Here is a 16,070-nt window from a genome sequence, read left to right on the forward strand (position 1 = left end):
TAAAGATTAACATCATTTGGCGAAGGTATGAGATCGGGGAACTCTAGTTGTTTATTTTTTTAACATTCTCCTACTTGTGCATGTAGCTGCCTGACTCCGTAACCCATACAAATCTGGTGCCATGTACAGCTACAGTAGTACTATGCTGAGGGTTAACTTAGATGCATAGCTTCTCATGACTTCTGTTAAACTTTGTGTATACATGTATCTGTTTAACCCTTTCACTGCTGAGTACCTCATAACCCAAACAAATCTGCTGCTAAATGGCTACCTTAGCCTGCTGAAGGTTAAAACCCCACCCCTTGCCTTGTTAAAACCTTAGCCTGCTAAAGGTTAACCCTGCCCTTGCCTCCACAGACCCAGTGGTGACTCCGACCTGCTCCTGATTGACGGCATGGTGTCACAAGTGGGAGAGCCCATCACCAACCTGTGGGAGAGGGATGAGGGAGGGACAGGACAGTACCCACCCCCCAGCCTCAGAGTAAGATCTTCCAAACAACCGCCGTGGAATTTACCATACAGTCAAACCTGTAGTGTATATGTTGCACCTGAGGGCTTCAAAATAAAGTACATTTTGGGAATAGGTGAACTACAACTACATGTAGCACTGGTGCACCTAATCTGAAATTTAGGTGCACAAAAATGTTCATAACATACAGTATTTCCTGCATGAGCAGGATGTCCCTTGCAGGGTTTAGTTCAGTATTTAGATAAGATACATGTAAGATACAGTCAAACCTTCACTTAACAGTACCTTGAGTAGTATAGGTTTGAAGTGCACTATAGTGACATGTAAGGTGTTCATATTTCTATCTGAAAACATTTTACTTTAATTTGTAACACCAGTTAGTTAATAAAATGATCACATTTAAAAGAACTTTTGAACTTATAAATAGTCACTATCATAATGGTAGATGTTTTGTGTGAAATTCTTGTACTGACATTTGTCGCTGCTCTGTTCTGTAGGACCTGCTTGATGTGTACCTGCTTCAGAATGTGGACCTGATGACCAAGCACTGTATTGTATCCTTAAATGTACATCATTACATGTAGTGGTACTTAAAGACTAACTACTAATTTTGATGGCTTTTAATCTAGAAAGACTTTGTATATATATACACGTACATTGTAACATAACAGTTACTGTATTTCAACCCAGGTGTAAAATGAGTGCCTGATTTTGGTTGGGGAGGTAAAAGGCAGTGAAAGAAGAGCTGAGGGATGGGCTCCACCTTCCACTGCCTTTTACCTCCCCAACCAAAATCATGCCCTAGACATAGTGGATCAAGAGCCCACTGCCCCTATGGTCTGAAAAAAAGGCTATGGGACTACATGTACCTTTAGTTTTTACATGTCTAATAGGAACATGTCTTGAGACAAACAATTCTTTCTCTTTGAGTTATCCTTAACCCTGCACAGGTCACATATCTTATTCTAGACATTTTGTCCATGAGTCAAGACCCACAGCAAGAAAAAGTGAGTTGAGTTCTTTTTAACACCTTTGCTTCTCTCAAATTTTGTGTTTCTATGAGTAATGATTTTTTGTACAAGAAGATTCTAAAGAATGTAGCTTGAATGAAAGATATACATGTATATGAACATGTATTATAAACATTTATATCAAAGAATATTGACTAAAAAGTGTTAATTTTTGTGTCAATCTTTTTGCGCAATTATGTGTATATATATCTTGTGCAATTATGTTTAATAGAATTGTTTTATATCATCATTCCATTTTATTGTTGCCACAGTTTTCGGAACAGCTTGGGCTGTTCCCCAACTCGTTCTCCCTCCCTCTGGGAGTCAACAAACTCATCCAGGGTGCCTGGCTACTGGACCACAAGGACTTCGAGGTGAGAAAATTTTTTCCCTTTTATTCTAAAATCTACATTTTGATCTCCACGATGTTAATACATGCATGTCTATAGAGGTTTTCTTTTACACAACCAGTATTGTCTTACCTTGCTTACATGAACATGCATGTTTTGGTGTCTATCTAGTCAGACACTTTCCCCAGAGCTTCTGACTGGAGTTCTGCTTCTTGTTGCTATATATACATGTACCAACCTGATGACACTATTTTTGGCAAAATAAGTCTGACAATGTAATAGCAAATACTTGGTTGTTACTTTGTTGCATGTCGGTGCAGTTCTGAATCAAGTCAGCAGGGGGCATAGCTGCATGGGCTAACTAAACATGTTGTGATGATCACAGTTTGCTTGACAGTTACTTCTGAAAATCTGACAAATGGTTCCAATTTTATCACATCATCAATAGCAATAGGCTCACTTATTTAGAAAACATTAAGTTTCTCTAACCTTGAACTTGACCTTTGCCACAGGAAGCCTTGACAGTTCTGTTGGACCCTTCCGTACGGGCGTGGCTGTCTCCATGGCAACACCAGCTGATCCTCAAATCGTTCCTGTACCAAGGGGAGTCTGGGAAGGCGCTACAGTACCTCCGTGTGTCCCAGCCGGCCATGCACGGGCACGAGGGGGTTAAACTGCAGCTCACAGTCCTGCTGGCTAATGGGTAGGTCTGGTTAACCCTCTGTCTGCTAAGCCTGTACTACAGTACCTCAGGGTGTCCCAGCCGGCCATGCACGGGCACGAGGGGGTTAAACTGCAGCTCACAGTCCTGCTGGCTAATGGGTAGGTCTGGTTAACCCTCTGTCTGCTAAGCCTGTACTACAGTACCTCAGGGTGTCCCAGCCGGCCATGCACGGGCACGAGGGGGTTAAACTGCACCTCACAGTACTGCTGGCTAATGGGTAGGTCTGGTTAACCCTCTGTCTGCTAAGCCTGTACTACAGTACCTCTGTGTCCAAGGTAATGAGATATACCAAAAAACAGATAGTATTACTCAAGCAACTGGATATGGTTTTGGAAACAGAATGTTTCAGGTAGTTCCAGTGTCACTGACAAAAGGTAGTGGATGCTATCTGAAACGAACGTTTCCAAAACCATATCCAGTGAGCTTGAGTAACTGCTTTTTTGGCAACCATGCAACGTGATACGGTAACAGCTGGCTCTCTGGTTGTCCATCGTTTCCAATGATGACAGCTGGCTATAGCATACCAAACAACCTGTTACACCTAACCTTTTTAGTGTTGGATGTACAGTTTATCCTGTATTTTTGTGTTTCTGCAGTCTGACAGCAGAAGCGATCCAGTTCCAGCAGAGTTATCGTGATGAGGGAAACACGGAGGAGCTTCTGGAGCATCTGTTCCTGGGCTGCCAGCAGAGTGAGTCTGCTTCTGTTTGGGCTTACAGAACTGTGCTGTATCCAGAACCATACTTAGGCACGGTTATGGATAATCCATGTGTATCCTGAACCATGCTTTACCATGCCTAATCACTGTTTCGGATAGACCGTGTGTATCCAGAACTGTGCCTGGGGGCAAATCTACATTCATGCATATGCAGAGACTATCCAGAACTGTACCTGATCCTAACCCTGTCCCAGGCACAGAGGTACATGTGGTTTCAGTTTCCATTGGTGAAATGAGATGCATAATTATGTTGTGCTGCCAGTGGATGGCAAACCGTAAGTTCAGCACCAAGGACAGGCCCAGTAGAATCACTGTTACTGTTATCTGAGTGTCTTTCTATTGCAAATTATCAGATAATTGTAACATCATATGTTTGTCTGTTTCTTCCTCAGCATTTACAGTGGACAAACTGCTGCAGCTGCCATTTGATGATGTGGAACAGGTAAATAAAGTGCAGTGTTCGAAATACCTGTCTGCAGTCTGCAATCTGCAGATAGGTTTTCAAGATTGCAGAAGAAAAATTTATACAATCTGCAATTTTGCAGCAGGAAAAAATGGCACTTGGGATTTGGTGCTCTTGGCCCCAAGGACAGACAACACTTAAGCTCCTGTTCTGAAACAACAGGAGCTTCTTCACTAATTTACATCAACCTTGTCTTGACTGGGAATGTCTATCTTTTGTTTCCTTTTGGACTTCCAAAAATTTGTCTTCACTAATTTGCATATCAATCAATACTTCATGCTTATAAACTTGCAAGATTGTAGTATAGAGGCTTGTGTATTTGCAGAAAGTATTTCCAAATTGCAGAACAAAATTTTGACTCTTCTGCAATATTGCAGAGCACTGAAAAAAAGTATTTCGACCACTGAAGTGTTAAATTTTCTTGGTCGTTTTTTTCAATCTCTACCCCATAATACCCATATAATTTTTGGGTGTTTGATAAACAAAGCAGTACGGTGAGGAAGGTCAGACATCCAGGTAATAACATACGCTGAAAAGCAGCTACTCAAGCAACTCGATATGATTTTGGAAACTGTCACTGTCACTGACAAACGTTTCAGGCAGCCACTACCTTTCGTCAGTGACACTTAAACGTCTAACCATTTCCAAAATCATATCCAGCCACTTGAGTAACTGTTTTTTGGCGAAACAAAGCAGTAGTTTTTAAGCTGGACTTAAGGTAAGGGTGTGAAGGTAAACACAATGCATTTGCTTTGCAAATGTTACCTTTCTAGCTTGTTTTTTCCAATGTCTTTCTGTTTTCCCCTATTGCAGAAGTGCCTAGTGAAGTACCTCCAGGAGAGTCCAGAGCCGAACTCTGCTGAGCTGCTGCTGGTGTTCTATCTACAGAGGGGACGGTTTGTGGACGCCGTGAGGCTCAACGATCTGCTGAAACAGGATGTCATGGTTTGTTTGTTTGTTTGTTTGTGGGAGCCTTTGTTTATTTATGGTCTCAAATTGGCCTACAGGTCTGCACCTATTCCTAAACCCCTTTACCCAATGTTGCGTTGCCCATTAGTATACTACATAAATTATAACTATTGTAAAAGTTATGAAACACGCCTAAACTGTAATTTCCAACACAGTCAAATTTATTACTGTGCAACTCCAGCCTTTGTTCTCACATTCACACACACAACTTGGTGATGAGCAGTGAATTGTATATACAGTATACATTGTATAGGTTCCTTATGATCAAGACTAGAGTTGGACAGTTGAAAATTTGGGTAGTTCCTATATGCAATGACAATTTCAATTTCTAGTGTTGAAAATTACAATGCAAACATTTTCATAATCTCTGATGTGTTGTTTTAGATGGAGCACGATGCCCAGGCCCAGCAAAGATCTGCCACCAGGAACGCCATCCTGGAGACCTACATGAGACTGTTGCCTGGTGTGCAGAGAAAGCTATCCTTCGGGCCTGAACAGGCTGCACCCAGGACTCAACTCATGAGGAGGGAAGGTGGGAACACTGTTCTTAGTAACTTGTACCCACTGCTTATTGTAGTACATAGAAACAGAATAGAAAGGGTTGTAGTTGATAATTTCTGGAGACGTACATGAGACTACTGCCTGGGGTACTTCTCCGAGGCGTGGTGCCCTGGAAATGACCTGCACTTGTTTCCACTCCAATGCCCTGCCAAAGCAGTTGAGCTGTGCACGATTGGAGAGGTTAAGGCCCTGCTTAAGAGCTTAAACTCCACCAAAGCTAGCGGGCCAGACGACCTCCCCACATGGACCCTGAAGCAGTACGCCGAGGACTTGGCTCCTGTCGTTACCCACCTGTTCGATGCCTCATACGAGCAGGGATTAACACCAAGCATCTGGAAGGCAGCGAATGTTGTACCCATCCCGAAGTCCAGGGGAGCAGCCAACCCGAGCGACATGAGGCCTGTTTCGCTCCTCCCCATTCTGGCCAAGCTACTGGAGAGGTGTGTCCTCAAAAGACTCCTACCTGCCATCACCCCGGTGATCACCAACCAGTACGCTTACCTGAAGGGTTCCTCCACTGTCCTCGCTGCCATCAGGATGGTGCACACGTGGCTGACAGCCCTCGACTCAAGAGAGCATACTTGTGTTCAGACCCTCTTTGCTGACATGAGTAAGGCTTTCGATAGGGTAAACCACGCGATACTACTGCAGCGGGTCAACGACGTTGTGGCAAGTCCACGGATGGTAGCTTGGCTGCAAAACTACCTACAAGGACGCACTCAGAGAGTGGCTGCTAACGGGGAGTTGAGTAGCTGGCGACATCTCACGTCAGGAGTACCGCAGGGTGGAGTGTTGTCGCCCTATCTGTTTCTTTTGTTTATGAGCTCACGCGACACGGTTTACGACGACACCCTAGACGTGGGCTATGCGGATGACGTGGGTTTGTCCAGATCAGTCTCCCTGAAGAAAGCTAGCACGGACAGTGCCATGACAGAGGAAGCGTCGCAGCTTGACAACTGGGCTGACCGTAACGACATGCTCCTGAACGGCAAGAAAAGCCAGATGCTGCTGATCTGCTTCAGCAGAAACGCTCCAGTACTGCCACCTCTGTCTCTCGGGGGCGAGCTTGTGCCTGTCACCACTGTTGCCAAGGGGCTCGGCTTCATCTTTGACAACAAACTATCCTGGCGCGAACATGTGAAGTCTATGGTGTCAAAGGCCTCGAGCAGGCTCCACTACCTCCGCCTGCTGACAAAACAGGGCATGAGTGTGCAAGATCTGTCCAGGTGTACCTGAGTCTCATCCGCCCTGTCCTGGAGTATGGCCATGTTCTGTTGGTCGGTTGCAGTGAGGAGCAGGCAGCGAGCATGGAGAGGGTTCAGAGGCGCGCCCTCCGGATCATCTCACGTGGCGGCAGACGTTCTGTACCGACACTGCCGTCCCTGAAGGAGAGGAGAGAGGCCGCTGCTGTGTCTCTTTTCAAGGCCATGCTGAATCCTGAACATCCCCTGCACGACCTGGTTCCTGCCCAGAGACAGTCTGTCACAGGAAGATCGCTGAGAAACAGTCACAACATCACTGTTCCCCATGCAAGAACTAAACGGCTGCAACAGTCCTTCCTGCACTACACCATCAGACTCTATAACAACCTGCCTTGAACCCACACTAGTACTGGACTTTGCATAGCCTGATAAAGCAACTTTGTTGATATATGTTGTAAATAATTTTTTTATATGTGTCTTTTGTATATATGGTTGTTTATATGTATTATTTCTTCTATGTGAATGCTGTTTGATGCTTTAAATAATGTGACAAATTGTACCTAATTCAGGGGGATGCGCTTCTGCTCCCCCTGCTGTTGTACATTTGTTTAAATGATGAGCAAATAAATAAAGTTGAAGGTTATAGTGGGTGCAGAGGAAGCTATCCTTCGGGCCTGAACAGGCTGCACCCAGGACTCAGCTCTTGAGGAGGGAAGGTAGGACAGTGTTGATAGTAGCACATAAAAAAAGGAAGGCCTGGGTTGTAGTTGATAATTTATGGAGACCTACATATCCTACTGCCTGGTGTGCAGAGGAAGCTATCCTTCGGGCCTGAACAGGCAGCACCCAGGACTCAGCTCTTGAGGAGGGAAGGTGGGACCAGTGTAGTAGTAACTTGTACCCACTGCTGATGGTAGTACATTACTGTACATTCATGTAGATGTCAGTGGTTATTCGCTTTCTGAAGTGTTTACATGAAACTTAAACATTTGTAACCGTCCGAGTGTGTGTGTGTGTGTGTGTGTGTGTGTGTGTGTGTGTGTGTGTGTGTGTGTGTGTGTATGTATGTGTGTGTGTCTCCCTACCACAGCAGTCACCATGGTAACTGCTGTTACAGTAACAAACACCCCGTGGTGTTGGGTTACATGTACATTATGTAACAAGTGGCAGGACAGGGTTGGAGGGTTCTGAATATGAATTCAATGTGTTTAAATAAGAATAAACAGAGCAGTAGTTTGTTAGGCTAGACCATTTGAAGGTAAAAACTACATTTTGTATTTGCTTTGCAAATGTTACTTTTCTTGTTGACTGTGATATTGTTTTCTCCCCAGTGTCCCGTCCCCAGCCCCTGTCTACTGTGCTGCACCGCGGTACAGAAGCTCGAGTGGTTTCTCATGCCACCATGCTGAACCTGGTGCTGAACAAGGTAGCTGAGGCGAGAACTCAGCCCTATGAACCAACTACTCCATTCAGGAGAAGGTAAACATAACACGATATAGCTATTTATGTCCTACCTGGGCCGCGATTACGTTCAATACGGGTGTTCCGACCCGTGTGATAACTAGCGGTACGGCCCGGGGGTTCTTTACGCGTACGGCCCGGGGCTTCCAAATGTTCCGTGGAACGATTTGAACGCGTTTCGGCCTCACCGCGTGCACCGATTTCGAAATTCGAATACAAAATTCGGACGTTGGAATTGATGTTGTCGCATTTTTTGGGTTTAGGGACACCAAATCTTCGCTCATTTCGCATTGAAAGGCGCGTTTTCTTGGGTGGGTATGACATAAATAAAATACAACACGGTGTATTCCGCATCACCCTCGGTCCCAGCCCTCCCGCGGATCGGATCTCCCTTCGGCCGTCGGGCGATCCGACGCGCGGTCGGGCCAGTACCTCGGACGATACGGAATACCCCGTGTTGTATTCTATATGTACACATGTACATTGTATAAGGGCCCTGGACAAGTTAGCAGAGGCCAGGATTTTTCTAGATGGGAATCAGAAATGAAAGACAACTTGCAGTTTTTCTAGGAACAAAAACTCTGAGCCACAATTGAATAAACATCATAGTTCATACTGAATCTTATGTTGTAATAGTCTAAGAACAAACCTGGCTGTACATCTCATGAGACAATAATTGCTCTCAGGAAGTTTTTAAAAATGAAACGGGGCTTGGTAGTTAAGTTTATTCATGTACCTCCTATTCCAGACATATCGGTTCCCCACTGGTGACAGAGAATGAGCCGTTTGTGGGAACTCCAGTCACACCACGAAGTGCACCAAGAGTCAGGTAAACATCTGATGTTTAACCCTCTTACTCCTGAGGCACCCCTAAGTACAAAATTTACAGTCATTAGAAGGTAAAGCAGTATGTAGAAGGTTGAATTTTCATGGGAACTCCAGTCACACCACGGAGTGTGCCCAGAGTCAGGTAACACTGCCGTCATCATCTTTCTCCTTCTTAATGCTTAAGTAGTCCTTTGGCACCAGATCACCTGTACCAGTAATACCTGTACCGCTCATTTAATTTTCTTTATCTTGGTTCATATGTGTTGTCAGGTAGAAGTCATTATGATTCAATATGAAGCAGTTTACGACTGTAATTTCCAACACAAGAATTTGGACTTATTGAAAGTTTTGACTGTAAAACTCCAGTCTTTGTTACCCAATGAGCAATCCACCGCTTCTGTAATGTCATGTTAATGCTGAATGATGGCACATGTGACTTGGTGAGCAGTGGATAACAGGTTACAAAAAGTCTGTGGTCCCCTGTCTTTGTAGAAGGATGGTTGTAATGCCCTACTGCAGATGGCTTCTAATTACAATGTACCCACTGGACTCATTTTCTTTCCCTTTTAGTCTATTAAAAAAAATGATGATCCATTTTGTGCCACCCTCCCCACCAGAATGACTACATTGTAGTTGACCTGCACCGATCATTTTCTTTCCCTTTTAGTCCATATAAGGCATCAGACACAATTTCAGGGTCAATATCAGACAGATTTCCTCATTCAGAATATATTTTATTTTGATGATCCATTTTGCGCCCCCCCCCCATCAGAGAGACGAGTAAGGTGATCTACCCGACCCTGGATGAAATGGTGGCAGAAGCTCAGGAGGAAACACCTGTCAAACACCTGGTCTCACCTGGCCGACGCCCTCGCACCTCACCTGTAGGACTGCTGGAGAGACTCAGAAGGTACGCTGTAGTTCTAGGGAATAAGGGGCTTTGATAATAGACATTTTTGATAGATTTGCATCTTCTCACAGTTTGTAAGCTTGCTGTTATTGTGGAGACTTAAAAGGTACAATGTAATCATAAGGAACAAGGAATTTTTTCTGAGTTTACATGTAAACTCGAAGTTCATTTGTGTTTGTAGAAGTAAAAAACATCCTAAATGTCCTGTATGTTGTATGTAATGTTCTGTCCTATATTCTGTTCTCTAATAAGAATTTTAAGTGAAATGGATCTGTAATGACCAGGACCAAAGTTGAACTGTATTTTTGCCAACACAACTGCTATCTACAGCTTCCCCGAAGTCTGAAATTTCTTGTCTTTCCTGCAGACACACGATGAACCTTGGTGCAGACGCCCTTTCCCTGCTGTCCACTCCCCCTGTAAAGCGTCGCCGGGCCTCCTACACCCAACATCTACCCGAGGCAGCCCCCCAGCGCACCCCTCCCTCCATCCTAAAGGTCCGCAAGGCTGTCAGGAAGTCTGTTAGCCCTCAGAGGGAGGCCAAATCAAGGCAGGCGACAGGTTAGTGTGTCTTAATACTATCAATGTTAATATGATCAACTAAAAGCTACAAACAATAAAGTTGTCTACACGTTTTAAAGAGAGAGAAGAGACCTTGTAGATGTAGTCTTCCATAATGCATTTTGGGCATAAACATGCAATAATGAAATACGTTTTCATTCCTCCCCTGCAGGTTCTATCTCAGATTTTGCCATGCCCACGCCACCCCGCTACCAGCGCAGAACCATCGGTTTCGCTGAACCTCCCAAAGAGCAGAAAGAGACGCCCAGGAAAATCCGGTTTGCTGCCGAAACCCCCGGGCTGCCACCCTCTCCTGACATGTACGATAAATTTCATCTGGTTTCGCACTGGGTCTTGATTTTAGAGTAGGTTTTGATAGATGCAGTGTGAATTGTGTGTTATGAACATGTAGGCATGGTGGCCTTAAAAAGGTGCACTTAGGTCCACCTGTTCCACCATGCCTTCCATGTACATGTTTATTTGGATAATTGTAAATAAATAAATTATACTTGTTATTGTAAATAAATTATATCAACTTGTTATTGTCAAAAGTTTGAATTGTGTGTTTCTCTTTTGCTACTGCGTCTTTTCTACAGTACAATTACAGATGGTGTCCTGTTTAGATCTTTCAATTTGAGTCTTTTTCCACTTTTGCTTTACAGAGAAGCCATCTTCTCTCCAAATTGAGCCTCCGTATTCCTCTTCAATAAACTTATTTTAGCTAAAATTAAGTGTACTGAAAAGTGTTTAAATCAATGCTTTAGATGTGTTTTTTTTTTCACTTCTGCCTTACAGAGAGAAGTCGTCCCCTCTCCAGTTTGAGCCGCCGTGTTTTGATGAGGAGAGAGAAGCCAGCCCGGACCGAGCCTCTCTGGAGGCCGTGGCAGAGGATGATGCAGTTGCCATGGAGACCATGGAGGTGGATGATGAGATCACCTTTAACCTCAGCAGGGGAGACGGGCTGGCAGAGGATGAGGAGATGGAAGGTTGGTCATGTTTTCTGTTCCAGGAAGAAAAATTTTGAAATTTTCCAGGAAGAAAAATTTTTCCAGGAACAGATTCTGAATTTTTCCAGGAAGAAAAATTTTCCAAGAAGAAAAAATATTCCAGGAAAAAAGATTTTCCAGAAAATAAAATTTTCCAGGAAGAAAAAAATTTCAAGGACAAAAAATTTCCAGGAAAAAAGATTTTTCATGAAGAAAAACATTCCATGAAGAAAAATTTTCCAGCCTGAGGAGGATAGATTTTCCAAGAAGAAATGTATTCCAGGAAGAAGGATATTCCAGAAAGAAAAATATTTTAGAAAAGGACCTGTCCAGGACCATTGGTCTCTAATGTACATACATACAGATGCTTTCAAAAAGCATCAAAGTTACATTTATCTGAAAATTGATGCAAAGTTTTATATTAATCACCAATTTTTAATATCATAAACAGAAGTCATAATGGATTTTTGATCTGTTTCATCTCTCTCTCTCTCTCTGTTGCAGACACGCAGGAGTTTGTAGCGAGCGTGCGGCCCTCCCCTCCCAAACCCCCCTCCCCTGTGAGCCAGCTGTCCCCGGGACTGTACCCAGACCTGCCCGAGCCTGAGCCAACCAAACCTGACCAACCGTCTCCTGTCAGAGCTCAGCAGTACCCGGACCTGTCCCCACAGTTTCACATGCCTGACAGCGGGGATGGAAACGTGCCTGCAGAAACTGTGTCTGGTAAGCTTCAAACTGCTAGCATTTTTTACTCAAGATGTTAGATATTTATGTACCTTTTCTTACCCGTTTTAACACCCAGTTTTTAACCCACCATGAATGCTACCCTAACTTCCTCCCCTTCCCCTTCAAGTCATATTTCTTGCAGTGTTATGTGTTTGTTTTTAAAGATGTTACTGTCTGTCTGTCTGATAGTGTGGGCACTATTGTGTCAAGTTTTTGTCTCTTACAATATCCTTATATTCATATGTGTTATGAAATACAAACACATCCCCACTGCTGTCTGCCTTCTAGCTTGGGCACCCTGGGGGTCCTCCCTGTCCAGGGCTTGTGTGTGTGTGTTTGTGTGTGTGTGTGCCTGTGTGTGTGTGTGTGTGTGTGCATGTGACTGTGTCTGTCTTGTTGCTGTTATGATATACTAACCTCTGTCTGTGTCTGCTAGCCTGGGCACCCTGTCTGTATTGTTGTTGTTATGAGATACATTACATGTACTAACACCTCCGCTCCTGTCTGTCTGCTAGCCTGGGCACCCTGGGGGTCCTCCCTGTCCAGGGCCCCCCTCCAGAGAGGCAGTGCCCCCCTGCCAGCCACTTCTGGTACCTCTTGGATGGAAACAGGAGCTACAGGCACATTAGGTAAAGGATACATGTACATTGTACAGCCATGAAAATATTTGGTGTGCCGGTGGCTGGCTTTTTAGTCAATTTTTTTTTGGACAAATTTCTGCCAGAAGGCTAATTGCAAATAACACGGACAAAAGAACAGGGTTCAAAATAACTATTAAAATCTACATCAAAAAAGATAACTGTAAGTCTTAAAGGAAGTCTTTTTTGACAAGTATATGGGCATTGGGTAGATCAACATGTTTAGTTTAACAAAAGCCACCTGCCTCTAAGTTCTGATTTAAAAACAGTTATGAAATTGTTGCTTCTCGCAGTTATAAGATGCATCATGTTGATTACATGTATGAAAAAGTTTTTGTGTTCTGTTTTCCACAGATTATCCCTCTCCTCCCAAGCCCATGCGCCTCCTGTTGTCTCCTGCCACCATGACCCCACCCGACACTCCGGAGAGCACGTCACGTCTGCCGGCCAAACCCGCCACCGTAGAGCTGGCCTCTCAGCCTGGACATGTTTCTCCTGTAAAAGTGGAACCAACACCTGAAGGTATGTACAATAATTATGTATTTGAATGTATTGTATATCTGTAATTCGGTTTCTGTAATTATGTTTACTGAAGGAAAAGTATTGTTTTTGTTCAGTTTCCTCTTCTTATCCAAATGACTATATTCCAATGTATGTCCATCTGTAATTTGGTTTCTGTAATTATGTTTACTGAAGGAAAAGTATTGTTTTTGTTCAGTTTCCTCTTCTTCTCCAAATGAATAAGTTACCTGAACCAGATGTCTGTCACCGTGGTAACTGGTGTTGGGTTACATCATGTTGCAATTTTATAGCAGGAGGGATTTAGATTCCAGTCACTATATAATTATAATATGTTTAATGTGTTTGAGTAAGACCAAATGCGAAGGTAAACATTATGCATTTGCTTGGCAAATGTTACCTTAAAGTATATTGTAAATGTTGTCATATGTAACTCAATGATTTTTATTCTCCAAGAAATTTGATATTACATTGTTGATTAGCGATAATACAGACTTTTTGAGTCTGCCAATTCTAATAAAGTTTCTTTTGTCTGAAGTCTCAGTACCAGAGTCTACAGCTAGTGTTGCTGCCAAGGGAGTGAGGTTTTCTGCTGAAGAAGAATCAGAAGTACAAGAACCAGCAACCCAGTTGCCATCTGCTGTGGTGATGGAAGAAGCTCCAGGATTGGCTGAAACAGAGGCGACACCCACAGAAGCAGCCACCCTATTGGTCGAGTCATCTGCTGGGGTTATGGAAGAAGCTCCAGGATTGGTCGAAACCCAGGCAACAGCTATGGAAGCCGACTCCACATTGGATGAGCCACCAAAGTCAGTTTCTCCACTAGTAACACAATTGGCCGAAACATCTTCAGTTCTCACAAACATTGCAACATCAGTTGAAGAAGAAACAAAGCCTTCAAATCTGGCCGAGAGGGTTGTCCAACCTCAAGTAACTTATCAAGCCAGTAGCAAAGAAGTTATTGTGTCGACTGTAGTTGAAACAGAGCCTAAAGTTGCTACACCGACTGTATCAACTTCAGAACCAACCCAGTCACCACGAAAGCCAAGCCCTGTGAAAGAAGCCGCGCCATTGGCTGAGCCGTCGTCCTCGGTGGATGATACACCAATGAGAGGGCAGGTTACAGGTGTGGAGCAGTTTAAACGGTCGCTGAGGACCAGAAGCCGGAGTCCGCTCAAGGCCACCAGAAGGTCAAGTTCAGAGGGCGGACTGGAAACGGAGGGGAGATCTGAAAGGGTAAGGTGTCATGTGCATAAGGCAAGAGAAACAAAACCTGGCACAGTTGTTGATATTAGGCATTATCATTAAGCAACTGTAGGCTGTGTGGTTGTATATATATTCTTGACATTTGTGTCAGAAAAAATTATAAAACCTCTGTTGTGTTTCTTAATGTGTTAATTTCTTTTCCATCCACCTAGTAAGTTTTAATCTCTTAGTCTTACCATGCAAAAATGTATTTCAAGCCCAGTCCAGCATTGTTTCGTATGGATAGGGACCTTCAACCTTATCTTAGTACTTTCAATGTACTACACAGCTCATGTGCACTTTAAATATTAGTGATTTATCATATACCCCGGTCATGAAATATCAGCTTGAAAAGCCTGCGGACCAGAGAACTTGTTCATAAGTTGTTGGTTAGCTCTTCACCCAAATTATAAAATTTCATAGCATTTTTATGTTTTCATAATGACATCAGAATGTGTGGACTGTCCAACACTGACCCTCTGGACAGGGTCACATGGAGACATGGAGTCCAGTCTAGCCCACTGCTGCCCACCCCTGAGACAGGGAAGCCGGCAGCAGTATAATCAAAACCCGGATATGTATGTATGTATTTTATGTTTTCATAATTATATATTTCTGTTCCCTCCTCAGAGAGTAACCAGAGCCTCTTTAGCGACCAACAAGACGTTTACTGAGATCGGTACCCAGTACCCGACCCCGGCCCCGCTGAAGACAGCCGCCGTCTCAGAACTCAGGGCAGCTGAGGTCAGGGTCAAGTCTGAACCTCAGGAGCTTCCACAGCAGGACAGGAAAGGTTGGAACATTTCGTAGTTTTTTATCCTCTTTGTGTCTTAACCAGCCCCCTCCCACATACATGTACAAGCTATTATACAATGTATAATACATACTAATGTTGTTAAGCAAAAAGGAAAACTTTTCTAAGGCAAATTTCTTATTGAGAAACACATAATAATTTTGAACTGATTATGAAGACCTTAATAATACAATGTATGTTGCTTTCTATAAACAAAAAATAATTGAAGGTTTGACAACAATGTAAGTACAATGTATACATGTAGCAACACCAAATAAAACTAGAGCTACATACCATTTTATGTAGTAAGTTTTTGCTCTAATTTGCTTACAGAAGACAGTGAGCAGACCCTGAGACTGAGCACGGATTCGGAGCCAGAGGACACCACGACCTTCACCAAGGTCAAGGTCAAACAGGAGGTCCCAGAGCCAGGTGGGTCAAAGTTCAAGCATAATACTTCAAGGCAAGGTGTAGATGTTGATACGAGAAAGTTGACCATTACTGACTTGTATGGTCACCTACGACCCGTCCACTTGTACCTCAAGATTGCAGCTTTTTAAAGGCCCGGTCACACTGGCGGAACTTTGCTGGAGCGTTGCTTGAACGGTGAATAAAATTCATCACCGCTCGAAACCGCTCACCACCGCTAAACAGAAGTTGGCCACCGTTAAAGCAACGCCGTGTACGCCCGGCCACCGCTGACGTTTCTGGAGGGGCCCTCCTACCGCTCCGAAAGTTTTGAGCTGCACAAAATATTGCGAGCGGTGAGGAGGGGGAAATTTTCCGCTCCGGCAAAGTTCACCCCCGCTCCACCAACGCCCAGTCAAAGTTTGGCATCGCTAGACGCAAGTTCGTGGACGCTTGGGTCCGCTAGGCCAACGCAGAAATCTTGAACGCTTGACCACCGCTGCTTCGCCAGCGTTGCCCGGGCGGCGAT

At 43.9% G+C, this 16,070-nt stretch overlaps 1 protein-coding gene across 1 annotated transcript in view; it reads left to right on the plus strand.

The window, feature by feature from the left end:
- Positions 1–16,070, plus strand: part of LOC109462113 (protein ELYS-like) — a 33,819-nt gene that overhangs the window by 13,900 nt on the left and 3,849 nt on the right. Inside the window, 19 exon segments of the mRNA XM_019758614.1 lie at positions 358–481; positions 1,420–1,476; positions 1,752–1,853; positions 2,342–2,535; positions 2,538–2,651; positions 3,150–3,244; positions 3,664–3,713; positions 4,548–4,679; positions 5,088–5,235; positions 7,798–7,945; positions 8,676–8,756; positions 9,528–9,665; positions 10,033–10,226; positions 10,399–10,546; positions 11,022–11,212; positions 12,931–13,098; positions 13,634–14,331; positions 14,971–15,133; positions 15,467–15,565. Of these exon segments, the coding sequence (XP_019614173.1) occupies positions 358–481; positions 1,420–1,476; positions 1,752–1,853; positions 2,342–2,535; positions 2,538–2,651; positions 3,150–3,244; positions 3,664–3,713; positions 4,548–4,679; positions 5,088–5,235; positions 7,798–7,945; positions 8,676–8,756; positions 9,528–9,665; positions 10,033–10,226; positions 10,399–10,546; positions 11,022–11,212; positions 12,931–13,098; positions 13,634–14,331; positions 14,971–15,133; positions 15,467–15,565 (3,044 nt within the window).

Source organism: Branchiostoma belcheri, unplaced genomic scaffold (assembly GCF_001625305.1).
Source record: "Branchiostoma belcheri isolate BF01 breed outbred unplaced genomic scaffold, Haploidv18h27 scaffold99, whole genome shotgun sequence".
Lineage (NCBI taxonomy): Eukaryota > Metazoa > Chordata > Leptocardii > Amphioxiformes > Branchiostomatidae > Branchiostoma > Branchiostoma belcheri.